Genomic DNA, 19,964 nt, shown 5'->3' on the forward strand with positions numbered 1-19,964 from the left:
CGCAGGATCCTCGGCTGACGGTGACCCTGTGAGCCTCACGGGGGGCTTGGTTCTGCTCCTACCTCATGACGGGGCCTTGACATCCAACAAGGGGTTCCCGTGGAGCTTAGGCCAGTCCCAGCCTGTGGTCGGGACTCAGGAACTGGCGGTCACTCTTAGGGGTCCTCCTCGGCTGACCCCCAGCTTCCCGTCCCCGCCCGGCTCGCTCTCAGTCCCTCACCCGCACGGTCACCCACCTCCCGTCCCAGCAGCCTCCACCCTGCGACCCTGCTCAGACACCCACAGGGCTCCCTGGCCCCCATCCCGAGGCCAGCCCCCGGGCCTCTGGGAGGCCTTGCGACGATGGGCCAGGGCTGAGGCGGGCCTCAGGGTGAGGGCTGGACACCGGGAGGAACTTTCTGGCAGCAAGGGCAGTTTGGTTAGTTTCCCCCACGCAGGAACCAGGGGGGCTTGGGCGTGAGTCGTCGCTGTCCCTGGGAGCCCGAGGGGGGCAGTGGGCAACAAAAGCCTCAGTGACCCAGGCCGGGATCGGAGGACAAGTGGCCTGTGTCTGGGGAGGAGACAGTGCCCTGGGAGAGACTGTGAGCGTTCACGGAAAGGAGTGACCTGTGGCCACACGAGAGCCCATCGCTGGGGACGGCCAGAGACCCCCAGCGCCTCACTTTTGGCCAGCAGAGGCCCGGGTGCCAGGTGAGGCTGGGGTGGGGGCCTGAGCCAGCCCGGGGACACACAGTGGGAGGTGCTGCCAGAGACACCGGCCGTCCACCCCACCCGGCCCTCCTTCTCAGAGGCCCTTGGGCCCCCCGGGGCTCTGGCCCGGCCACGGGGCGCTCCCTAAACGGTCCCCTCCGGGCAAGCCCTCCCGTCCCAGCTCTGGTGTCCACCCCACGGCCCCTCACGTCCCAGTGAGCACACACCGAGCCTGGCTCTCTTCTTGCCGTGTGTCCTTGTGCAAGCACACGCGTGCCCGTGTGCTCACGAATACGGGGAAACATCTGCGCGCAGGTGCACGTGTAGCCACACATATTCACACATGCACACGTGTGTGCACGCATCCACCCCTCATCTCAGTGAGGGCCCCCACCGCCCATCGCACACTTGCCCAACCTGGAAGTCTGGTCGTCTCTGAAACCCTGGCTCCACCACCCCCCCCGCTCCCCCCCCCCGCCGCTCCCCCCCCCCTGCCGCTCCCCCCCCCCCCCCCCCCCCCCCCAGATCCCACACAGGCCACATCCTCCGCTCTCCCTGCCTGCACCCGCCCGCAGCGGTCAGAGGGACCCAGGAATGAAGTCAGATCAGGCCCTGCCCCCACTCATCCCAGGACCCCTCCCAGACGCTGTCCCCTCCCTCCAGGACCCCACCCCGAGTGCCAGGTCCCCCCCTCCTGCCGTATGCCCCCACCCTGTCTCAGCACCAACTGCCCCGGCCTGGGAGGGACTTGACCTGTCCTCCACCGTGGCTATGTGACCTGGGGCCTGACACCAGCGTGCCCCAAGCCTGCCCGGCTCTCTGCCTGCCTGCGCCTGCCTTGGTGCAAGGAGCCTCAGAGGGGAGGGGCCTCTGAGCCATTTATCCGAGGCCTCGTTGGGGGTCAGGTAGGTAGTTAATGAGGATAAAGGAGACTCGTCTGGCCAGAAAGGCCTTGTGAGCCGCCTGGGGACGGGGCGTGGAGAGGCAGGGGGACAGCGCGCGCTGGCAGGGGCAGGGGCCATCCACAATGGCAGCCCGGGCCTCCTGCCCAGCTCTGCCCCGCGACGCAGCCGGGAGAAGCGAGGCCAGGCCGGTGTCCTCATAGCCGGCACAGCCCTCTGGCTGGCAGAGCCTTTCCCAACGCCCGGGGCGTGGATGGAGCAGTTCGAGTCGGAGATGTTCTAGAAGACGCCTCCTGCTTCTCACCTGGCCCGGGCTCCCTGACGGCCCTTGGGCTCCCCCCCTTTGGAGCCCCAGAGCTCCACAGCAGCCCTGTTCGAGAACCCCATGGGTGAACACTTCCAGGCCATCTTCCAGCCCTGGCAGTCCGTTGAAGGCCCGCTTCGGGGCCTCGGTCTCGGGGCGCCGCCGCCTGAAAGGGCTCTGAGCTCTGCCCTGACCTGCCCTCACCGCACACTCACCCCTGCACTTGCCACCTCAGTGTCCAGGCCGGAAGTGTCCCCTCCACATCCCATAGCCCAGCTGGCCACTGGGGCCTCTCTGTCCTATCTCCTGAGCATCTTCCCCCTCCCTCCCCACGACCACCCCCTGCCCCACCGTGCCTCCCCCCGAGGCCCACTCCCCCCACCATGGGCCGCCCGGGCTGCCCTCGTTAGGGACCCTTCTGATTGGAGCGCTGTCCTGCTTCTAACCCAGCTGCCACCTCTGTCCTGCCACGCGGGGCGCTGCAGGGGGGCCTCCGCCCCCGGCAGGTGCTCCGGTTGTGGAGTGAGCCAGTGACCAGGAGGGCTGGCCGGGAGACATGCCAGGAGGACCTCAGCGTGGCCTGGGACGGGAGCAGGCTTAGGTCCGGTTCTGCCCGCCCCAGGGCAGTGCTGGGCGGTGCAGAGGGCACCAGCTCTGACTGGCAGACTTGGGTTTGGATCCTGGCTCTGGCGTTCAGCACCTACCAGCCCCCACCAAGACACGGCTCCTCTGTGGTCCCAAATACGCCATCTGCAAAATGGAGCCCTAACAGGTGCCCCTGGGGTTGCTGCTGTACAGATGCGACGGCCTGGCACAGGACGGGGCTCACCAGAATGCCGAGTCCTCCTGGAGGCACGGAAGGCGGGGGCCGTGCTCTCCCCCGCAGCCCCACGGCTGACCGTTCTCCAGAGGGGCTGGCTGAGGCCCTGGAGAACTTCTCATGCCCGGCACAGGCCCTCAGTTGTTGGTGCTTGTGTACGTCACCTCCTGTACCTGCTCCTGGCCCCCCAGGTCCCCCAGAACCAGCCCCTCTTCCGAGCGTCCCCCCTTCCCTCTCCACCACCGTCCCCTGCACCAGCCTGCCTCCCTTACCTCCCCCCGAGGCCCCAAGGGAGTGTCCGGGCTGGAGAGGGGACACAGGTGATGTGGGCCCTCACGTGGGTCATTTCAGACCATGCAGGCCCCCTGGGGGTAGTGATGGGACGCAGCAAGGTGAGCATTAAGCTGGGATCAGTGCCGACATTGTTCTGGGACTGGGGCTAAGTCCCCTGGACCCTCTGGGCATTAGGGAGAGTCTGTCCCAGGGCCGGGGACTGGCTTCCACATTAGGTCCCAGCCCGGGACTTGGGTGGGGGGGTGCAAGTGGGGCTCAGATGAGGTTTTGGAACACACGGCCTGCTCAGCCCTGCCCACAGGTGCCAGGATGAGAAGTTTGGGAATTCCCTCCTCAGGGCACCTGAATGTCTGCCACTAAAGAGCCCTGGGGGGCCGGGTTTGGCCCAGCTCCCCCTGGTGACCCAGAACCTCACTCTCGCCTCCTCTCCCCTCCTCCTCCTTGCCTCCTGCCCCAAACATGGGTAAACCCCCAGGTCTAGATCTTACTCTCTTGCTGAGACAGTGAGGCTTCTCCCCCATTATACAGATGAGGAAACTGAGGCTAGGGGGTGAGGACTGCCCGAGGCTACATAGCCATGAAGGGGCTGCCAGTCCTCTCAGGGCCCAAGGCCACCTGTGCCCAGCTCCCTGATCCACCAAGAGCCCACGCAGGAAGGACGCTGGGCAGCAGGAAGTGGCGAGTCCCTGGGGGCAGGCGGCCGTCATGTGCAAGGTCTGCATAGTGGAGGCCACGGGCACCAGGAGGCCCAGCAGCCGGGGGGGGGGGGGGGGGGGTTGGGGGGGCTGCTGTCCTCCTCACCCACCGGCTCAGCGGCTGCAGGGGCCGGCGCCTGGCCCAGCTAGGAGCCCAGGGATGGTTGGGGAAAGTGAGGCCCGGAAGCAGAAGGAACCCACCGGGGTCCACATGGTGGCAGGTCCAACAGGGGCATCGTCCTTTTCTGAGCCCTGGGTGGCTCCGCTGTGTCCCTGCTCCAATGGGCTGGCAGCTGCGTCCCCTTCCCCCAGGAGTGAGGGGGCGACACACAGCCGGCACCTTCTCTCCCAGAGCAGGGGAGGGGACCCAGCGGCACAAGGCTGGGGCCGTGAAGGGGTTCAGGTGTGGGTTTTCCCGCCTCTCACTGTGACCTCCTGCGAGCCGCTTACCCTCTCAGCCCCTGTGTCCTCGTCGTGAAGTGGAGGGGTGGGTCACAGTGCCGGCCTCACAAAGAAGGGGTGAGGGAAGGGGTTAGTGTAGGCCGAGGCCTGGATGTGTGCGGTTCTGGGTGACTCCATGCCCAGCCCTGCCTTCCTAGAGCCGCGGGCCCAGGGGCCAGTGGGTCCCAGAGGGGGAGGAAGACTGCCTGAGAGGCGACAGTGACCCCCATCACACTGTCACAGGGTCTGCACTCCCACTGCCGGGGGATGGCCGGAATGACCTCTCCCCTTCCCCTTCTGTGAGGATTGCACTCTCCTCCCTGACTGGCAGGGACTGGGGAGGAGGAAGGGCACAGAGAGAGGAGACCGATGAGGGAGACGGCCAGGAGAGAGCGCCCAGCCCCCCACCACAGGGCCAGGGAGAGACACAGAGGCCCAGGGGCCGAGTGGCCGCCGTGGCCATGATGGCGTGAGCAAGCAGGCAGCCCCGGGACCCGCAGGGGCCAGTCTGAGCCGGGCAGGCCCGGCCCAGGCCTCCGGGGCCCCGGGCCCCGGCCGGGGGCTGCCCACCACTCCCTGCTCAGGCCAGGTGGAGGAGGAGGCCACCGTCCCCCTGCAGGTGGACACGTTGGCGGGTTGCAGGCACGGCCCCCCAGTGCCCAGAGTCCCAGCCTCCCCGGGGCAGGGGACGGGGTGGGGGTGGGGGGGGGCTTGGCCTCACACGGTCCCTCTTCTCCTCTTCTTCCAGCTGCTGCTGAGGGCCCCAGGCCAGCGTCGGGGCCCTGAACCTTAGGTCGTCCGGAGCCTTCTCCCGCCCCCGCTCGGAGCCCCCGCCCCCGGCTCCCGCCAGCCCAGCCCCGCCGTCGCCGGACCCTGGCATGTCAAGGCCTGGCCTGCGCCTGCCTGCCCAGCCCGCGGAACCCCGGCGGCCCCGCGAGCTAGGATGAGGGGCCAGGCCGCCGCCCCGGGGCCCCTCCGGACCCTCTGCCCGTCGCTGCTGCTGCTGCTGCTGCTGCTGCTGGGGCGCTGGGCGCGGGCGGCCGCGGGGGCGGACGCGGGGCCCGGGGCCGAGCCGTGCGCCACGCTGGTGCAGGGCAAGTTCTTCGGGTACTTCCAGGCGGCCGCCGTGTTCCCGGCCAACGCCTCGCGCTGCTCCTGGACCCTGCGCAACCCGGACCCGCGGCGCTACACGCTCTACATGAAGGTGGCCAAGGCGCCCGCGCCCTGCGGCGGCCCCGGCCGCGTCCGCACCTACCAGTTCGACTCCTTCCTGGAGTCCACCCGCACCTACCTGGGCGTGGAGAGCTTCGACGAGGTGCTGCAGCTCTGCGACCCCTCGGCGCCCCTGGCCTTCCTGCAGGCCAGCAAGCAGTTCCTGCAGATGCTGCGCCAGCAGCCGCCCCGCGAGCCGGGCCCCGGGCTGCCGGCCGCGCCCCAGGGCCCCGGCGACGACTTCTCCGTGGAGTACCTGGTCGTGGGCAACCGCAACCCCAGCCGGGCCGCCTGCCAGATGCTGTGCCGCTGGCTGGACGCCTGTCTGGCCGGCAGCCGCAGCTCCCACCCCTGCGGCATCATGCAGACCCCCTGTGCCTGCCTGGGCGGCGACACCGGCGACCCTGCCTCTGGCTCCCTGACCCCCCGAGGGGACGTCTGCCTGAGGGACGGCGTGGCCGGTGGCCCCGAGAACTGCCTCACCAGCCTGACCCAGGATCGGGGCGGGGACGGCGTGCCAGGTGAGTGGCCGGGTGGGAGAGGGCTGGCCCTCTGGGCAGAGGGCGGTGGGAGAGGGTCCTCTCTGCGGGGGGCTGCCCCGGCCACCTGCCCCTGGGCAGCCCCCTCCCCCCGGGGAAGCCAAGCGCTGAGGGCAGGCGACCTGAGGTGTTCGCCACGGGCCCCGGGGGTGCGTGCTGAGCGTCAGTGAAGGACCGAACCGAACCGCGGATGAAGGAGCTTTAACTCCTGGCTGGGGGAAGGGCCTCCCGTTGTGGCAGGCAGACGACGCTATTGGGCCAGTAGGCCCGTGGCCGGGGTCTGCGGGGGCCCCTCGGGCTGCGGGCCGCGTGGAGAACTGGGCCGGGCGGGCCCTTTGGAGTTGCGGCCAGGGGACGAGGTTTGGGGATCGCGTGCGTTTCGGCGGCACAGATCATTCACCCAGCAGCTGGTTACCGCGCTCGCAAGGTGTCCAGGCGCCAGGGACACGCCGTGACAAAAAACAACCACAAAGACCCGCTGTTGTGAGGCTGCGGCCGGGGGGAGGGGAAGGTGCCAGGCAGCAACAGGGGAGGGCGTCTTGGGAAACGGCGCAGGGGAAGGGTCCCCGGCGGGGTGGAGCCTCTGTTTCGCCTGGAGGTCAGGGTCACCTGCACCAGGGGACCGTGTTCAAGATTCTGGGAGGGGTGCACATGAGCGCCGTGGGGGTGGGAAGGGCAGTGAAGGCCCAGGACGGGCAGGGCAGAGGCCGGAAGTGGCTGGTGCTGGGGTGCCCGGCACAGCTGTCGGGGCGTCCTGTGTGACTGTCGGCCCTCGGAGAGATGGGGCCCGAGCGGAGGACGTGGCGAGGCGGACGGAGGTGGGTGGGGCTCGGTGGGCAGCGGGCAGGAGGTCAGTCCTGTGTGCGCTTGGTGGTCGAGAACCCCTGGCGGGCTGCCCGGGGTTTCCTGGGCGCCCCTGGGAGGCTGGAGCAGCCGGGGGCAGCCCACCTCAGACCTCGGGGCTGCCAGCGGAATCCAGGTGCTGGGCGTCCAGGGACCAGGCCTGGCTGGGTGCTCCACGCTGGGTGGGTCACTGCGGGGCCGGGTGACGTTCTCCGGGGCCCTTAGCCAACGAGGTCAACGCCCTACTCGGAACAGAGTCTTTAAAGGCAGAAAAGAGGCCCCAAGGGGTTACAGGGGAAGCCAGTTACCCTGGAACACGGTTCCAATCATGGTCCCGGCTGTAGATTCCAGAAACCTCCGTGAAGCCGTGAGCATAACTGGAGAGGAGCAGGGGAAGGGGGGCAGGCCAGCGCCTCTCCAGTGGCCTCAGGAGGAGGCAGGCACAGCCCCCGGGGGCAGGGGCAGACGGGGTGTTCAGGAATCGGGCAGAAAGCCGTAGGGTAGGAGTCTGGAAGGCCTGATCCGTGGGCTGGGCAAATGTAGGTCGCTGTGACCTTGGCTTGGGCAGCTTCTGAGGCGTGGCAGGACGGGAGTGGTCCTCAGGGGACCCGGAGGAGCAGAGCGGCCGGGCAGCGGCTGGTTTGGGAGGTGGGAGGACCAGCGAGGGCCGGGTCACCCCCCGCGGCCATTTCCCCCCTGAAGGACTGCCGTGCCACATGGGGTATGACGGCCCCAGGGCCCGGCACCTGTGCAAAAGAGCTGGTCTCTGTTAGCATCGAGGGGCTTGAAGCAGAAGAGTGACACAGGCTGATGGTCCTAGGCTGTAAATGCAGAAGAGCGTTGGAACTGGGCAGGGGGAGCCGGGGACGGGGAGGCAGCCGGGCCGGCACCCAGGAGGGAGCTGACGCTGGCCTTGGGGGGGGGCAGGGCAGCAGCAGGGTGGGAGGACGCCGGTCTGGGGGTGGGGGGGGATTGGAGCAGGATTTGGGGAAGGAGGTGGCTAGATACCCCACCCCCACCCCCCAGATTCCCAGCTAGGAATGAGGACATCAGCCGGGTTGGGGAAGCACTGGGTGGAGACACAGTGGGGAGGAAGATCCAGAGGTCAGAGTGGACTTCAGCGTGGGACGCCCGGGGGTCTCGCAGGTGGGGCTGCATCTGAGTGGGGCACTCTGGGGCCTGGAGCGCAGGGCCGGGTCAGCCTGACCCGAGCACGCTGTGAGTCCTGGGCCAATCCCAGCAGCTGTCAGCCCCTCAGGCCCCTTGTCTTTAAAACGGAAACAGCAAAACTAATCCTTCCTGGATGGCACGAGGAGTGACACCTAGGTGCAAGTGCGTCTGAGCCAAAACGACGGCAGCGATGCGGCCGGGGCCTCGGGTTCATCACGAGGTGGGAGGCAGAGGGCTCGGGGGCAAAGAGGCAGACGGGAGGAGGAGGGCGCTTGGGGCGGGGGGGGCTTGCACACAGATTCCGGGAAAGGGAACGTTGGGAGGTGGTGCTCAGAGGACGGTAGGAAGGTGAGAGTGCACGCGTGTGTTTTGCGCCGGGCTCTGCGCAGGGCCCATTTCAGCGCTTTTGACAAAGCTCAGCGCGGGGGGCTGCGTGGCAGGGGCTGGCGGTCTTGTGGAAGGCGATGTGGACTGTGTGTGGGCTGGGACTGCCCGCCACGTGGACGGGGCGGCGGGGGGCTCCTCTGCCCTGGGCAAGGTGGGCCAGACGGTGGTCACCCGGGCCCAGAGATAGCTCGGACCCCAGTGCCTGTCCCCGGATCCAGAGGGCCCTGATACTTCTGGGACCTTGGGAGTAAAAATCGTCTTAGTAGTGTTAACAGCAGCCACGTCTTGAGGGTTTCCTCTGTGCCGGGAGCATCCACATATTAACGAGGTTGCTCCCTCTAGCAGCCGGTCAGATAGGCCCACCAAAGCACCCTCCTGCCCCAGGGCCTTTGCACTGGCTGTCCCCTCTGCCCGGAACACTCTTCCCCAGGTCCCCTCGGGGCTCCCTCCCTCAAGTCCTTGCTCAGACATCACCTTCTCAACAAACCCTGACCGTGCTGTGTAAAATGGCAGCAGCCGGAGCCCCCCTTTCCGCCCCCATACACTGTGTCCCTTTCTCTGTCCACAGCGCACTGAGAATTTCCTCTATTTGTTAGGTCCGCGCCCCCTTCTCTGTCCCTGCCGGGTTGTAAGCACCACAGGGCAGGGTGTGTGCCGTGGTCACCCACGTAACCCCCGGCACGTGGAACAGCACCGGGCACGCAGCAGGCACCTGATGAGCGCTGGTGAATTGGAATAAGGCACAGAGATGTTGAGGCAGCAGCCAGGGTCACACAGCTTGGAAGGGGTAGGCTGACGTCAGAGCCGGCTTATGGCTTCCTGGTGGTCCGCCCGGGGGCTTCGCCCACAATAATCTCTTCCGGGAGGGCCGCGTGCGCACGTGTGGGGGCGCTTGGACCAGGAGGTACAGCGATCACTCAAGGCCTGCGGCCGAGCTGGGCAGGTGCCAGACCCCGGATCTCGTCTGCTGAGCCTGGTGCCCAGGGAGCTTCGCCCCCTCACGCTGGCCAGGGGAGGCTGGGACAGGCACGTCCTCTCCATCTGCACCCCAAGAAGGCGGTGCACGGCTGAGCTGTGAGCGAGCAGGCGGCCTGGCCAGCCCGTGGCCCATTTTCAGCCCTCCCCCAGCCTGGCCTGTCCAAACGCCACATGGCCACGTCACGCCTCCGACCCAGTGAGCGTTCCTCAGGCCAGAGCAACTGTCCCCTCTCCTCCCTGCCGCCGGCCGGCTGCCCGCCTGGCCACCCCTTTCCGGGGTCTCTCAGGCAGGGCCGGCTCCCGTGTCCCGTGCCCCCGTCTCTTTCCCGTAGTCTCTCTCTGCGCTTTTCCACCTCTGGTGAGATGGGGCCGTTTCTCTCAAGGGCTGTTTTAAATATTCATGTTTTAATTAAAGAATTTTATTGCAGAAGCGACATGTAAGATAATGAAAGAGCAGCATCCTGGGGGCTGGGAGCAAGCGTGTGTGTGTGTGTGTCCGTGTCCCTGTGTGTGTCCCTGTGTTCGCGTGTGTGTGCGCCCTGCCTCCGTGTGCCCGCGCAGGCCGGGGCTGCCGGGCTGGAACGGGAGTGGGGTCCAGGCGTGCAGGTCCGGGGCCGTGTGCGGGCGCCGGAAGACTGAGGAGCCAGACCCGCCCGAGGCCACGAGGCCCTGCCTCCAGGCCTGTCACGCTCAGCTGGGGTGGCCCCTGCCGTGGCACACACGACCCCTGCAGGGCGCGGGAGTTGTCCCAACCTTAAGTTCGGTCCGCCCCAACTTCCCTTGGGAAGAAGCGTCTGGAGCCCCTCTCTGGGGTCCACAGGCTACAGAAGGAGGCTGGGTGTGGGATTCGGGTGCAAGAATGGGGTCTCCAGATGTCTCTGGAGGTCGGGGGGTGGCAGGGACAGTGCACAAGGGCCAGTTGATAAAACTCCGGGAAAACAAGGTTTCAGGCCCCGCCGTAGACAATGCCCATTCCAGATGGAACAGCAGGACGAGCCCCCCTGAGGCCAGAGCCCCCCACCCCCCACGCTCCCCCCACGCTCCCCCGGCCCAGGATGCCAGGGATGCCTAGCGGTACGGCCCTGCTTGGGTCCCATGTCCCGGAAAGATGGCGAGACGGGGGTCAGTCGGACTCGGGAGTGTGTCCAGGCCACGCAGCGCCAAAGGGCAGAGCTGGGGCTTGGCCACCAGGCTTTTCACAGGACACCCTCCCCGGGACAGGGGACGCCTGCCTGACCGCGAGAGGGAAGCAACGAGAAAGCATGTAACCCTGCAGCTGCGGCCAAGCCGGCCACCTAGGCAAGCCTCAGCTTCCCTTCTGTGATCCGGGTTGAGACGACCCGGGTCTGTGCGAGGCTAAAGGAGGTGGTGCCTCTAGCGCACGTGCTTGGAGGAGCCCTCCTGTCCTTACCCGGGGAGTGGCCCGTGGGCACGGCTCTCAGCCCCATCCTGAGGCCTGACGGCACCTGCCGCAGTGCGGTGGGCTGCTGGCCCCTCGGGCCCTCGCAGGGGGAGCTGTGGGCCCCACTGGAGGATCAGTTCAGTGTCGGGCCGTGTGGGGTGAGGGGCCGGTGGACGGGGGCTGGGTTGGGGAGGGGCATCAGAGAGCTGTCTTGTCCCCCGTGGTCCCCATTTGCACATCCACGCGAGGGTCGGAGAGGAGGAGCCTGGGTGCCCCTGGATGGGCCCTAACTTGGTGTGGGGGGGGGGGGCCGGGGCCTCCCAGGGAGCTGGACTGCGCGGTGGGCCCCTGGGGAGCCCTGCAGGTGCCATTGCCTGGGGCTGACCCCACGTGCCGGACTGGGGAGCCCTCTGCTGGAGGAGACGGGAAGTACACGGGCCGCCTGCCTGGGGAACTCGGAAGTCGGCGCGGCCCAGCTGGGGGAGCGCCCCCATCCCCAGCCGAGACTGGGGAGACCACAGCCTCCAGGCTGGGGCACCGGGGTGGGAAGGAGGCCGGGAGCCCCCTCGCCGGCCCTCTCTCCTGGGTGGCCAGGCTGCCTGGCGGCCATTAATTGGCCCCATTCATCCTTTAATGAGATGGAAATGAGGCTTTGAGACAGAGGGGCATTGAGTGGGGAAGAATGGGGGCTTCTTTCCGCGCCTGGAGGGGCAGCCCACCCCCCCAGCCTTGCCCACTCCTCCGCTGCCCCTGGAAGCCCACTCAGCCCAGGAACACCGTGGCCACCCAGCGCTGAGGGGCCAGGAGTGCTTGCACGGGGACTCCTGTCGCGGACGTGTTCGCTCAACAAACATCATCAGCCGTGTGTGGGGACCCACGTTAAAAATAAAAATGACAACAAAAATAGCAGCTTCCATGTCCTGAGTGTTCATTAGCGGTGAGGGTATGGCCAAGGTTGGGGACCAGTGTGTGACGGGGACCAGGTCTCAAACGTGATGGGGGAGCAGGGATCCTGTGCCCGGGATCACAAGTTAATCTGTCATGAGGATCAAGGCTCAGTGTGTGATCAGGGCCAGGAATCAGTGTGGGACCAGGATCAGAGCTAGATCTGGGGCCAGTCTGTCCTCTGAGCCGGTGGCCCCCCCTCCCCAGCCTCTCCCGGTGCACCCCCTCCTCCTCACCCCCTCTCCCCCCATCCTCACCACCTGGGTCACCAAGGTAACCAGCCCTGAAATAGTGGGTGCTTTGGCAGCTGAGGCCTAACCTGAGTCTATCCTGAAAGACTGAGCTCTGCAGCAGTTGCCATGGGAACCGAGTGGCATCCTCCAATTAGCCTGGCTTGGACACCCTCTCTCTCCCACCCACTGCCAGTTTCCACGTCACTCAGGCTTCCTTGTGGGGGCTGGGCTGGGGCAGCCAGGAGGGACAGGCAGGACACGCCCCCTGACCCTGTGACCAGGCCAGGCCCCCTGAACTCCAGCGCTCTCTGTTCCTTTGGGTCCGCGGTTCGGGACGGGATGGCTTCAGCAGGTGACAGCACTGAGGCCTGGAGCCTTGGGTTGGGGCTCGTGGTCAGTCCTGGCAGGCGGCCTTCATCTGGAGGCACAGGGGGGCTTTTGGAGGCTGATTATGGGCTCAGTTCCGGCCCCTCTCCTGGTCCAGGGAGGTAGCTTGGCCTCCTCGTCCGGCCCGCCCAGCGGCGGGGGCGTGAGGCTGCCGAGACCCCCGCGTGCGGGCCAGATGTCTGGGCAGCCTCCGCTGTCTGACCTGAGCCGCTCACCCGCGTGCCTGCGGAGGCCATGCTGGGGGCTCCCCACCCCTCTCCCAGGGCCCCCCAGCCCCACCTCTCTGGAGTCCTCGCAGGAGATTGCAGTTTGAGAGGAAGTGGCATTGAGGTACTATCCTCCGTATTTATGGTTCTTACCCAGCACTTGAGACCCTGGCTCCGTCCACGTTCCGAGGCTCAGGCTCCCTCCAGGCAGACCCTCCGGCGGTGGCCTCGCCCTAGCCCCCCGGCAGCCCAGACCGTCCCTCTTTGAGCCTCAGTTTCCTCCGCCGTAAATGGGCTGCAAGTTGCCTCCCAGCTGGGCTGGGATTCAAGGCTCCTTGTGCTGAGGCACCTGTCATAGACAGAGCCCACGGGGCAGGGGAGGGGCAGAGGCAGGGGCAGAGTTCCCCACCCAGGAGGTCCGTCCCCTGGGGGGAACTGGCCACAGTAGCTGGGGGAAGAGCAACCTTTCTTGCAGGGTCCAACAGCCTGGCTCAATTCCCATTTGTCTCTTCCTCGCTGGGGGGACGCTGGGGGGCGCGGGCACCTCTCCACTTCTGCTGGGCCTTGGTTTTCGCATATGAACAATGAGACCCACGAAGTGTCCCTTGTGGGAATTCAGTGACCGATGAGAGCATCTGTCCCAGACCCCAAGAAGGGGCTCAAACCAGGCCCCTCTGCCCCCTAGGGCAAGGCACCACGAAAAACGCAGCCCTGCACCCACCGTGTGGCCCTGGAGAGCGCCTTCCTAGGCCCCCCCACAGCACATCTGGGAGCCCCGTGTTACGGTGTATAAGCCCCAGCGAGCAGGGTCCGTGCCTGCCCGCTGAGGGGCAGTGGCTAAGGTCTGAGCCAGCCCCTCGGGTTCGGTCCCTGTGGTCTGGATGCATTAGCTGACCTGCTTTCCCCTTCCATCCAGCACCGACATGCCCGCGTGCCCTGGAGGACAAGAGGCTTAACCGCTGTGTGCCCTTGGCAGGCGTGGCCTGCCTCTCTGGGCCCAGGGGGACGCAGTGCCCTCAGGCCTGTGCCTCCCATGTGTTTGCCCCTGGCTCCCCCTGCTGGTCGGTTCCCATTCCAGGCACACAGACCACGAGGAGGTGGCCGGCACCTTAAAAGTGGCCGTCTAGGGAACGGATCGGCACCCGACAAGTTTGCTACAAATCAAAGTGGGTTCTCGGGTCAACTCTGACCCCAGCGACTGCCCATTCCCTCCCTCTCCGAGCCCTTGTGGGCCATTTATCTTCATGCACTCAGTTCTGGGAAGTAGCCCCCCTACTGTCCTCAGATGAGATGCATGAGGCCAGGGTGGGATGGACTGGACCATCCCGGGGTCAGCCGGGAGGGGGGGGAGCGGGGCACCGCATAAACCTGGTCTTTCCACTCCCGCCCCGCCCTGAGCCCCTGTTCTGGGGCCCGTCCTCCGGGGTCTCCCGCAGGCCTCATTCTCTCCCCATGTGGCAGGGCCTACTTCCCTAAGCCACAGATAAAACCAGACTCCAAGAGGCACCTGGGGCCCTTCTGACAGGCCAAGTGTGACCTGCCCTTGGCCAGCCCGACTGCCCTGCTCTAGCCTCAGGCAAGCAGGCAGGGTGGGGTGGGGCAGCGGCCCAGCCCGAGTGCAGGTTCCGGTGCTGGCCACTTCGTAAGTGGGTGTGAGGTCAGGGTGCCCGCCCACAGGAGGTGCTTGGGGAAGCTGGTTACCCTTATTGAGCGTGCTCTGATCCTGCTTCGCTGAGGGTGAGGGGGCCCTGGCGCCCCTGAGGACAAACGAGATGGCGGTGGCCACAGTCCAGTGCAGTGGGGGCGTCTGGGCCCCTTAAGCATGGCCTTTGGACAGAAGCAGCCCCCTCCTCAGCCCATCAATGCAGCCTCCACACTCCACCCGCCCCTCGGCGGCCCCCAGTGCTTGGAGGCTCTCCTGCCCAGTGCCCTTAGCGCACTAGGGCCACCAGGGGGCTCAGCCCCGCAGGGAAATGAGGTCCTGAGTTTTGTGGGGGACAGGGCGAAGACGAAGGAGGCTCATGACAGAGGCTGAAAGGGGGCGGCTGGAGTCGGAGCAGGGGGTAGCTGGAGGGGTGTGGAGGCCTTTGTCCCCAGGGTCCCTCAGCAGCCAGAGGCCAGCCAGGTCAGGTCTGGGGGAGGCTTGCCCCAGTGCGGCCACCAGCTATGGGACATTGGTCTCCTCTGGTGTCCCTGCGCGGGGTGAGGGAAAGAGCACACAGGCCGTGGCCAGGGGTGGGGGCCTCAGGGAACACTGTACTAAGGACCATGGGGAGGGATCCAACAGGGCTTGAAGGTGTGTGTCCAGGAAGGAGGGCCCCTGCTGCCCTAGGGCCTATCACCAGAAGCTTATAAGGCAGCCATTGGGGTGGGCAGGGGTGTCATTCATTCGTTCATTCATTCTTCAGACACCCCTGGGGCTCCAGCTCTGTGTCCAGCCCCTACATTGGGGACCTGGGTTCAAAGCCAGTAGAGACCCTGGCACAGGTACCTGAACACAGAGAGCTGGAGAGCAGAGGCCTGGCACCCCAGAGGGACACCAGGCCCCCAAGGCCATCCCCCCAGAGCAGACCCTTACCCCAGCACCTCTGCCCCTCCTTGTCCCTGCCTGCCTCTGCTTCACAGGCCATGGACTCGCCTCCTAGCCCTGCCTCCACAGCCGGGGACTTGCTGGCTTCATACCTGCGGGTGTTCCGTGCTGGGGGAGGGCAGGGGGTGGTGGCCTGTGCCCAAGGTTCCCGCCCAGCAGACACTCCCAGAGGTCACTCCCTGAAAGACACCCCAGCCCTTTGTCCCACCCCTGGCCCTGACCCCCGCCCTCTGATTCCTCCCAGGTGGTTGGAAGCTGTGGTCCCTTTGGGGCGAGTGCACGCGGGACTGCGGGGGAGGCCTGCAGACGCGGACGCGCACCTGCCTGCCGGCTCCCGGCACCGAGGGCGGTGGCTGCGAGGGGGTGCTGGAGGAGGGCCGTCTGTGCAACCGCAAGGCCTGCGGCCGTGAGTGCGCGGACGCGCGGGCGGGTTGGGCTGGGTAGGCCGGGTGGAGGGAGGGGGCCCGCGGGGGGAGCAGGTGAGGGAGGAGACCGGGGCGGGGCCAGGTGAGAGAAGGGAGGGCCCCGGGGCGGGGCCCGGGGAGGGAGGGAGCCGGGGGCGGGGCTAGGAGAGAGGAAGGTGGGGGGCCGGGGCGGGGCCAGGGCAGGGGAGGGGGGGACTCGGGGCGTGGCCAGGGGAGAAACCCGTGGAGGAGGGAGGAGCCCGGGGCGGGGCCAGGAGTAGGGAGGGAGTGGGTCCGGGGCGGGGCCAGGGGACGGACGCGCGGGGTGGGGGGGGCCTGGGGAGGATCCCGGGAAGGAGGGAGGAGTCCGGGGCGGGGCCAAGGGAGGGGAGGGTGGAGACCGGGGCGGGGTGGGACCAGGTAGCGGAAACCCCCAGGGCAAGGTCGGGTGGGGGTGGGGCCTTGGCCTGAAAGAGGCGGGGCGGGGCCAGGAAGGTGGAGCCTAGCCAGGGGCGGGGCCGAGGCCCGGAGCAGGCAGGGCCAGGACCAGGGAGCTAAAGGCCCAGGAGGAGGGGTGGGACCTGCCCCGCCCCACCCCGCCCGGAGTTAGGCGGGAACTGGGTGGAGATTTCTTCGGATCCGAGCGGATTGGGAATTTTGGGGTGTTCCGGGAGGGCTGATTGTGGGGTTGCCCCTTTCTCCCCCACCCGAGGAGCCCTGGCCAGACCTGCTGGCCCCAGCCTTATCCTGACTCCAGAATGAATTTCTGTAATAAGGCTCTAATGTCTTTATGCATATTTTAGTCGCTTCCATAACGTTAAATCAAGTTATAATGAGACTGTCATTTTTCGGGTGGTTTATTCCCTGACGAACCTTTCCTGGAGAGAGGAGCTCATCTCAAGAACCTGGGGAGGGCTCTGGGGTGTCGGGAGGCCAGGCCACGGGAGACAGGGGCGCTGGTGGGACGCTGAGCAGGAGAGGGCAGCAGCCGCTGGGACTAGCAGTCCTGCAGGTGGACCCCAGGGGGAAGAGAGGGACGGGGTACAGGAAGGGGGAGAGGGGAGCCACAGGAAGGGGTCTCATGGTGACCGGACAGGGGCTGGTGTCAGGCCGGGGTTTCCTGGCTCCAGCTTTCCCAGCTGTCCACTGGGGCCAAATAGCCCTGGTGTGGCAAGCCTGGCCAGGGACTGAAGGCCACAGGGCCCAGGGCGCCTCTCTCGCATTCTGGGGTCGGTGCTGCAGGCTGTGGCCTGGACACTGACCCGAGCCGCTCCTGCAGCAGCGGGTGGCACCAGCTCCCGGAGCCAGTCCCTGCGGTCCACGGATGCCCGGCGGCGCGAGGAGCTGGGGGATGAGCTGCAGCACTTCGGGTTCCCGTCCCCACAGACAGGTGAGCCGCGGGATGGGCCGTTTTAGTTGGACTAAGACACCGTAAAGTGGGGAAGGTTGGTTTCGGGGACTGGGTCTTTGGGCAGATACTCTACGTTATTAGTTGCTGCTAATTCTAAGTAATAACGTTGACAACTGACCATTAGGCCAACCTCTTGGGTGCCAGGCCCTTGTCGGCTTTCGGAGATTGGTGTGAGGCGAAGGGGTCTGTTTGGGGCTGGATCCCGCGGACCCAGAGAGGGCACGAGCCGCCCCCAGGGGTTTTCAGCCTTTTAGGGGACACGGCGAGTCCCGCAGGTCAGCCCGGGTTGGAATCCCAGGGCCTTAGGAGCCTGGCTGCGGTGCCCGCCGCCCAGCGCGGCGGCCCTGCTCCTGGGGGTCTGAGCGCAGCCTCAGCACAGAGGCAGCCGCAGGCCTGCGAGGATGTCGGTCTGGGCCCGCAGGCGACCCCGCGGCCGAGGAGTGGTCCCCGTGGAGCGTGTGCTCCAGCACCTGCGGCGAGGGCTGGCAGACCCGCACGCGCTTCTGCGTGTCCTCCTCCTACAGCACGCAGTGCAGCGGGCCTCTCCGCGAGCAGCGGCTGTGCAACAACTCGGCGGTGTGTCCAGGTGGGCCAGGGAGGGGGCGGGGCGGCGGGGGGATGGAGCAGCTGGGAGGGGGCGGGCGGAGGGGGAGGAGCAGCTGGGAGGGGGCGGGGCGGAGGGGGAGGAGGAGCTGGGAGGGGGCGGGGCGGCTGGGGGAGGAGCAGCTGGGAGGGGGCGGGGCGGAGGGGGAGGAGGAGCTGGGAGGGGGCGGGGCGGGGGAGGAGCAGCTGGGAAGGGGCGGGGAGGGGGTGGAGCAGCTGGGAGGGGGCGGGGCGGGGTGGAGCAGCTGGGAGGGGGCGGGGCGGCGGGGCAGCCGCGTCCCTCCCGGGGCTGCTGAGCCCAGCGGCGGGCGCCCTCCGGTCCCCTCCGCAGTGCACGGCGCCTGGGATGAGTGGTCGCCTTGGAGCCTCTGCTCCAGCACCTGCGGCCGCGGCTTCCGGGACCGGACGCGCACCTGCCGGCCCCCCCAGTTCGGAGGCAACCCCTGTGAGGGCCCTGAGAAGCAAACCAAGTTCTGCAATATTGCCCTGTGTCCTGGTAGGTGAGAGAAGGGGGAGCTGGGCGGGGGGGCTGGGCAGCGGGGAAGGGCCCATTGGACCACTGGCGCAGGTCACAGGGCCGGGTCACGGGAGTCCAAGGCCAGCTTGCTGGGTTGCTTAGAGGTTGGAGACCCTAGGGGATTCTCACTCACGTGTCATGGGCGTTGGGATGGTGTCCCCCCCCCCCCCCACCGTGGTCACGCTCATGCTCCAGGCTTCATGACGGTGTGGTGGGCCCCAGAGGTGTTCACACCTATGACCCAGAATGCATGGTGGAGTGGTAGGCCCCTAGGGGTGTTCACACTTGTGCCCCAGGCTTGGTGTGGGGTGAGACCACGGGGGCATTCTTACCCGTGGCCCAGGCTGGGCGGGGGGGGGGGGGGGGGTGGCGGGCGGGCCCCCGGAGTCACACCTGCGGCCCAGGCTGGATGTGGGGCCCTGGGTATTCACGCTGGCTTCCTGTCCCCTTCCTCCCCCGGGCCGGGCAGTGGACGGAAACTGGAACGAGTGGTCAAGCTGGAGCACCTGCTCTGCCAGCTGCTCGCAGGGCCGGCAGCAGCGCACCCGGGAGTGCAACGGGCCTTCCTACGGGGGCGCCGAGTGCCAGGGCCACTGGGTGGAGACTCGAGACTGCTTCCTGCAGCAGTGCCCAGGTCGGGGTCCCGCCCCGGGGCCTGCGGGTGGGGGGCCTGAAGGGCGTGAGCCACGGGGGCGTGGGGGTCCGTGGGACACGGGGGTGGCCGTGGGGACTGGTACACGGGAGGCGCTTGTGTTCCTCTGCGCCAAGCTGAGCTCCGGTTCCGCTCCCTCGGTCTCCATTTCTCTTCTCCTCATGGCTTCCTGCTCTGGACCCCTGGTTCCCCGTGACTCCTGGACCTGTCCCCGCCTGGTCGCCATCCGTGTGCCCTCATGCCTGGCCGTGCCCTGCAGTGGATGGGAAGTGGCAGACCTGGGCATCGTGGGGCGGCTGCAGCGTGACGTGTGGGGGCGGCACGCAGCGAAGGGAGCGCCTCTGCTCCGGTCCGTTCTTCGGGGGAGCAGCGTGCCAGGGCCCGCAGGATGAGTACCGGCAGTGCAGTGCCCAGCGGTGCCCTGGTGAGGGTCCTCCTGCCCTGCGGCGGGGCTCTGGGGGAGGGGCACCCCAGCGACTGGGCGGGCTTGGGGCTTCGCTTTGCCGGGAACAACCCCGGACGGCAGATGTTCCGGAGGGGTCTTGCCCTCCGTGAGCCTGCCCCCCGCTCACGGCCCCGCTCCCCGCGCCCTCCCGCACCCACTGCCTCCGGCCCCTGGCAGAACCCCACGAGATCTGCGACGAGGACAACTTCGGGACCGTGATCTGGAAGGAGACTCCGGCAGGAGAGGTGGCCGCGGTCCGGTGTCCCCGCAATGCCACAGGTGAGGGACTCCCGTCCCACCCTCAGAGATAACACGCGAGGCCCTGAGGGGCCCCTGCAGGCCGTGCCCAGGCAGCTCCATTGGCACACGGAAGCCAGGATGGCCTGGCCAGGAGCCACGCCGCCGGCTACGGTGTCCGGAGCGCTCACCCAGAGACGGCACCCGCACCCACTGCACATCGTGCCCCTCGCAGGTGCCCGGTTACGGGTGGGAAACTGAGGCGCAGAGAAGTCACCGCACTTGCCCTGGGCTTGCTGGGCCAATACGTGGGAAGCCAGCAGCCTTAACCCCCATGCGTTCTTGTGGAGGGTTTGGGGGGGTGTGTGGAACAGCGGGGCGTGCTCCCAGGGGAAGGGGCTTAGCGCCCTGAGGGGTTGGCGGTCTTTCCCCTCTTGTTTGAAGGAGCGCGGCACTTTGCATACCCTTGTGTGCCGTGTGACGGTTAGGAAGTGCCGTGACCTCTCTGAGCCTCCCTCTTCTCTCTACAAAAGGAGGGTGTTTGGGGCTCTCCCTACAGGGCTGTCATAAGCGAGCAGTAGAGGGGTCCACACGGGGCGGGGGCAGCGGTGGAGGCGACGGTGGGGTCCCCTTCCTGTTTCGTGTGCACATTACTGG

General features: G+C 67.4%; 1 protein-coding gene across 12 annotated transcripts in view; it reads left to right on the forward strand.

Moving 5' to 3' along the window:
• Positions 1–19,964, forward strand: part of ADGRB1 (adhesion G protein-coupled receptor B1) — an 81,468-nt gene that overhangs the window by 8,590 nt on the left and 52,914 nt on the right. For 11 of the 12 annotated variants that reach the window (XM_053896068.1, XM_053896069.1, XM_053896067.1 and 8 more), the window contains exons 2-9: positions 4,895–5,879; positions 15,283–15,444; positions 16,722–16,832; positions 17,275–17,439; positions 17,788–17,952; positions 18,443–18,607; positions 18,885–19,049; positions 19,248–19,349. In XM_053896068.1, coding sequence (XP_053752043.1) covers positions 5,090–5,879; positions 15,283–15,444; positions 16,722–16,832; positions 17,275–17,439; positions 17,788–17,952; positions 18,443–18,607; positions 18,885–19,049; positions 19,248–19,349 — 1,825 coding nt within the window. In that variant the 5' untranslated portion in view covers positions 4,895–5,089. The remainder of the gene's footprint in view (positions 1–4,894; positions 5,880–15,282; positions 15,445–16,721; positions 16,833–17,274; positions 17,440–17,787; positions 17,953–18,442; positions 18,608–18,884; positions 19,050–19,247; positions 19,350–19,964) is intronic. The other variant, XM_053896065.1, reaches the window with a different exon arrangement.

Source organism: Panthera pardus, unplaced genomic scaffold (genome assembly GCF_024362965.1).
Source record: "Panthera pardus isolate Hobbes unplaced genomic scaffold, ASM2436296v1 HiC_scaffold_7, whole genome shotgun sequence".
Classification (NCBI taxonomy): Eukaryota; Metazoa; Chordata; class Mammalia; order Carnivora; family Felidae; genus Panthera; species Panthera pardus.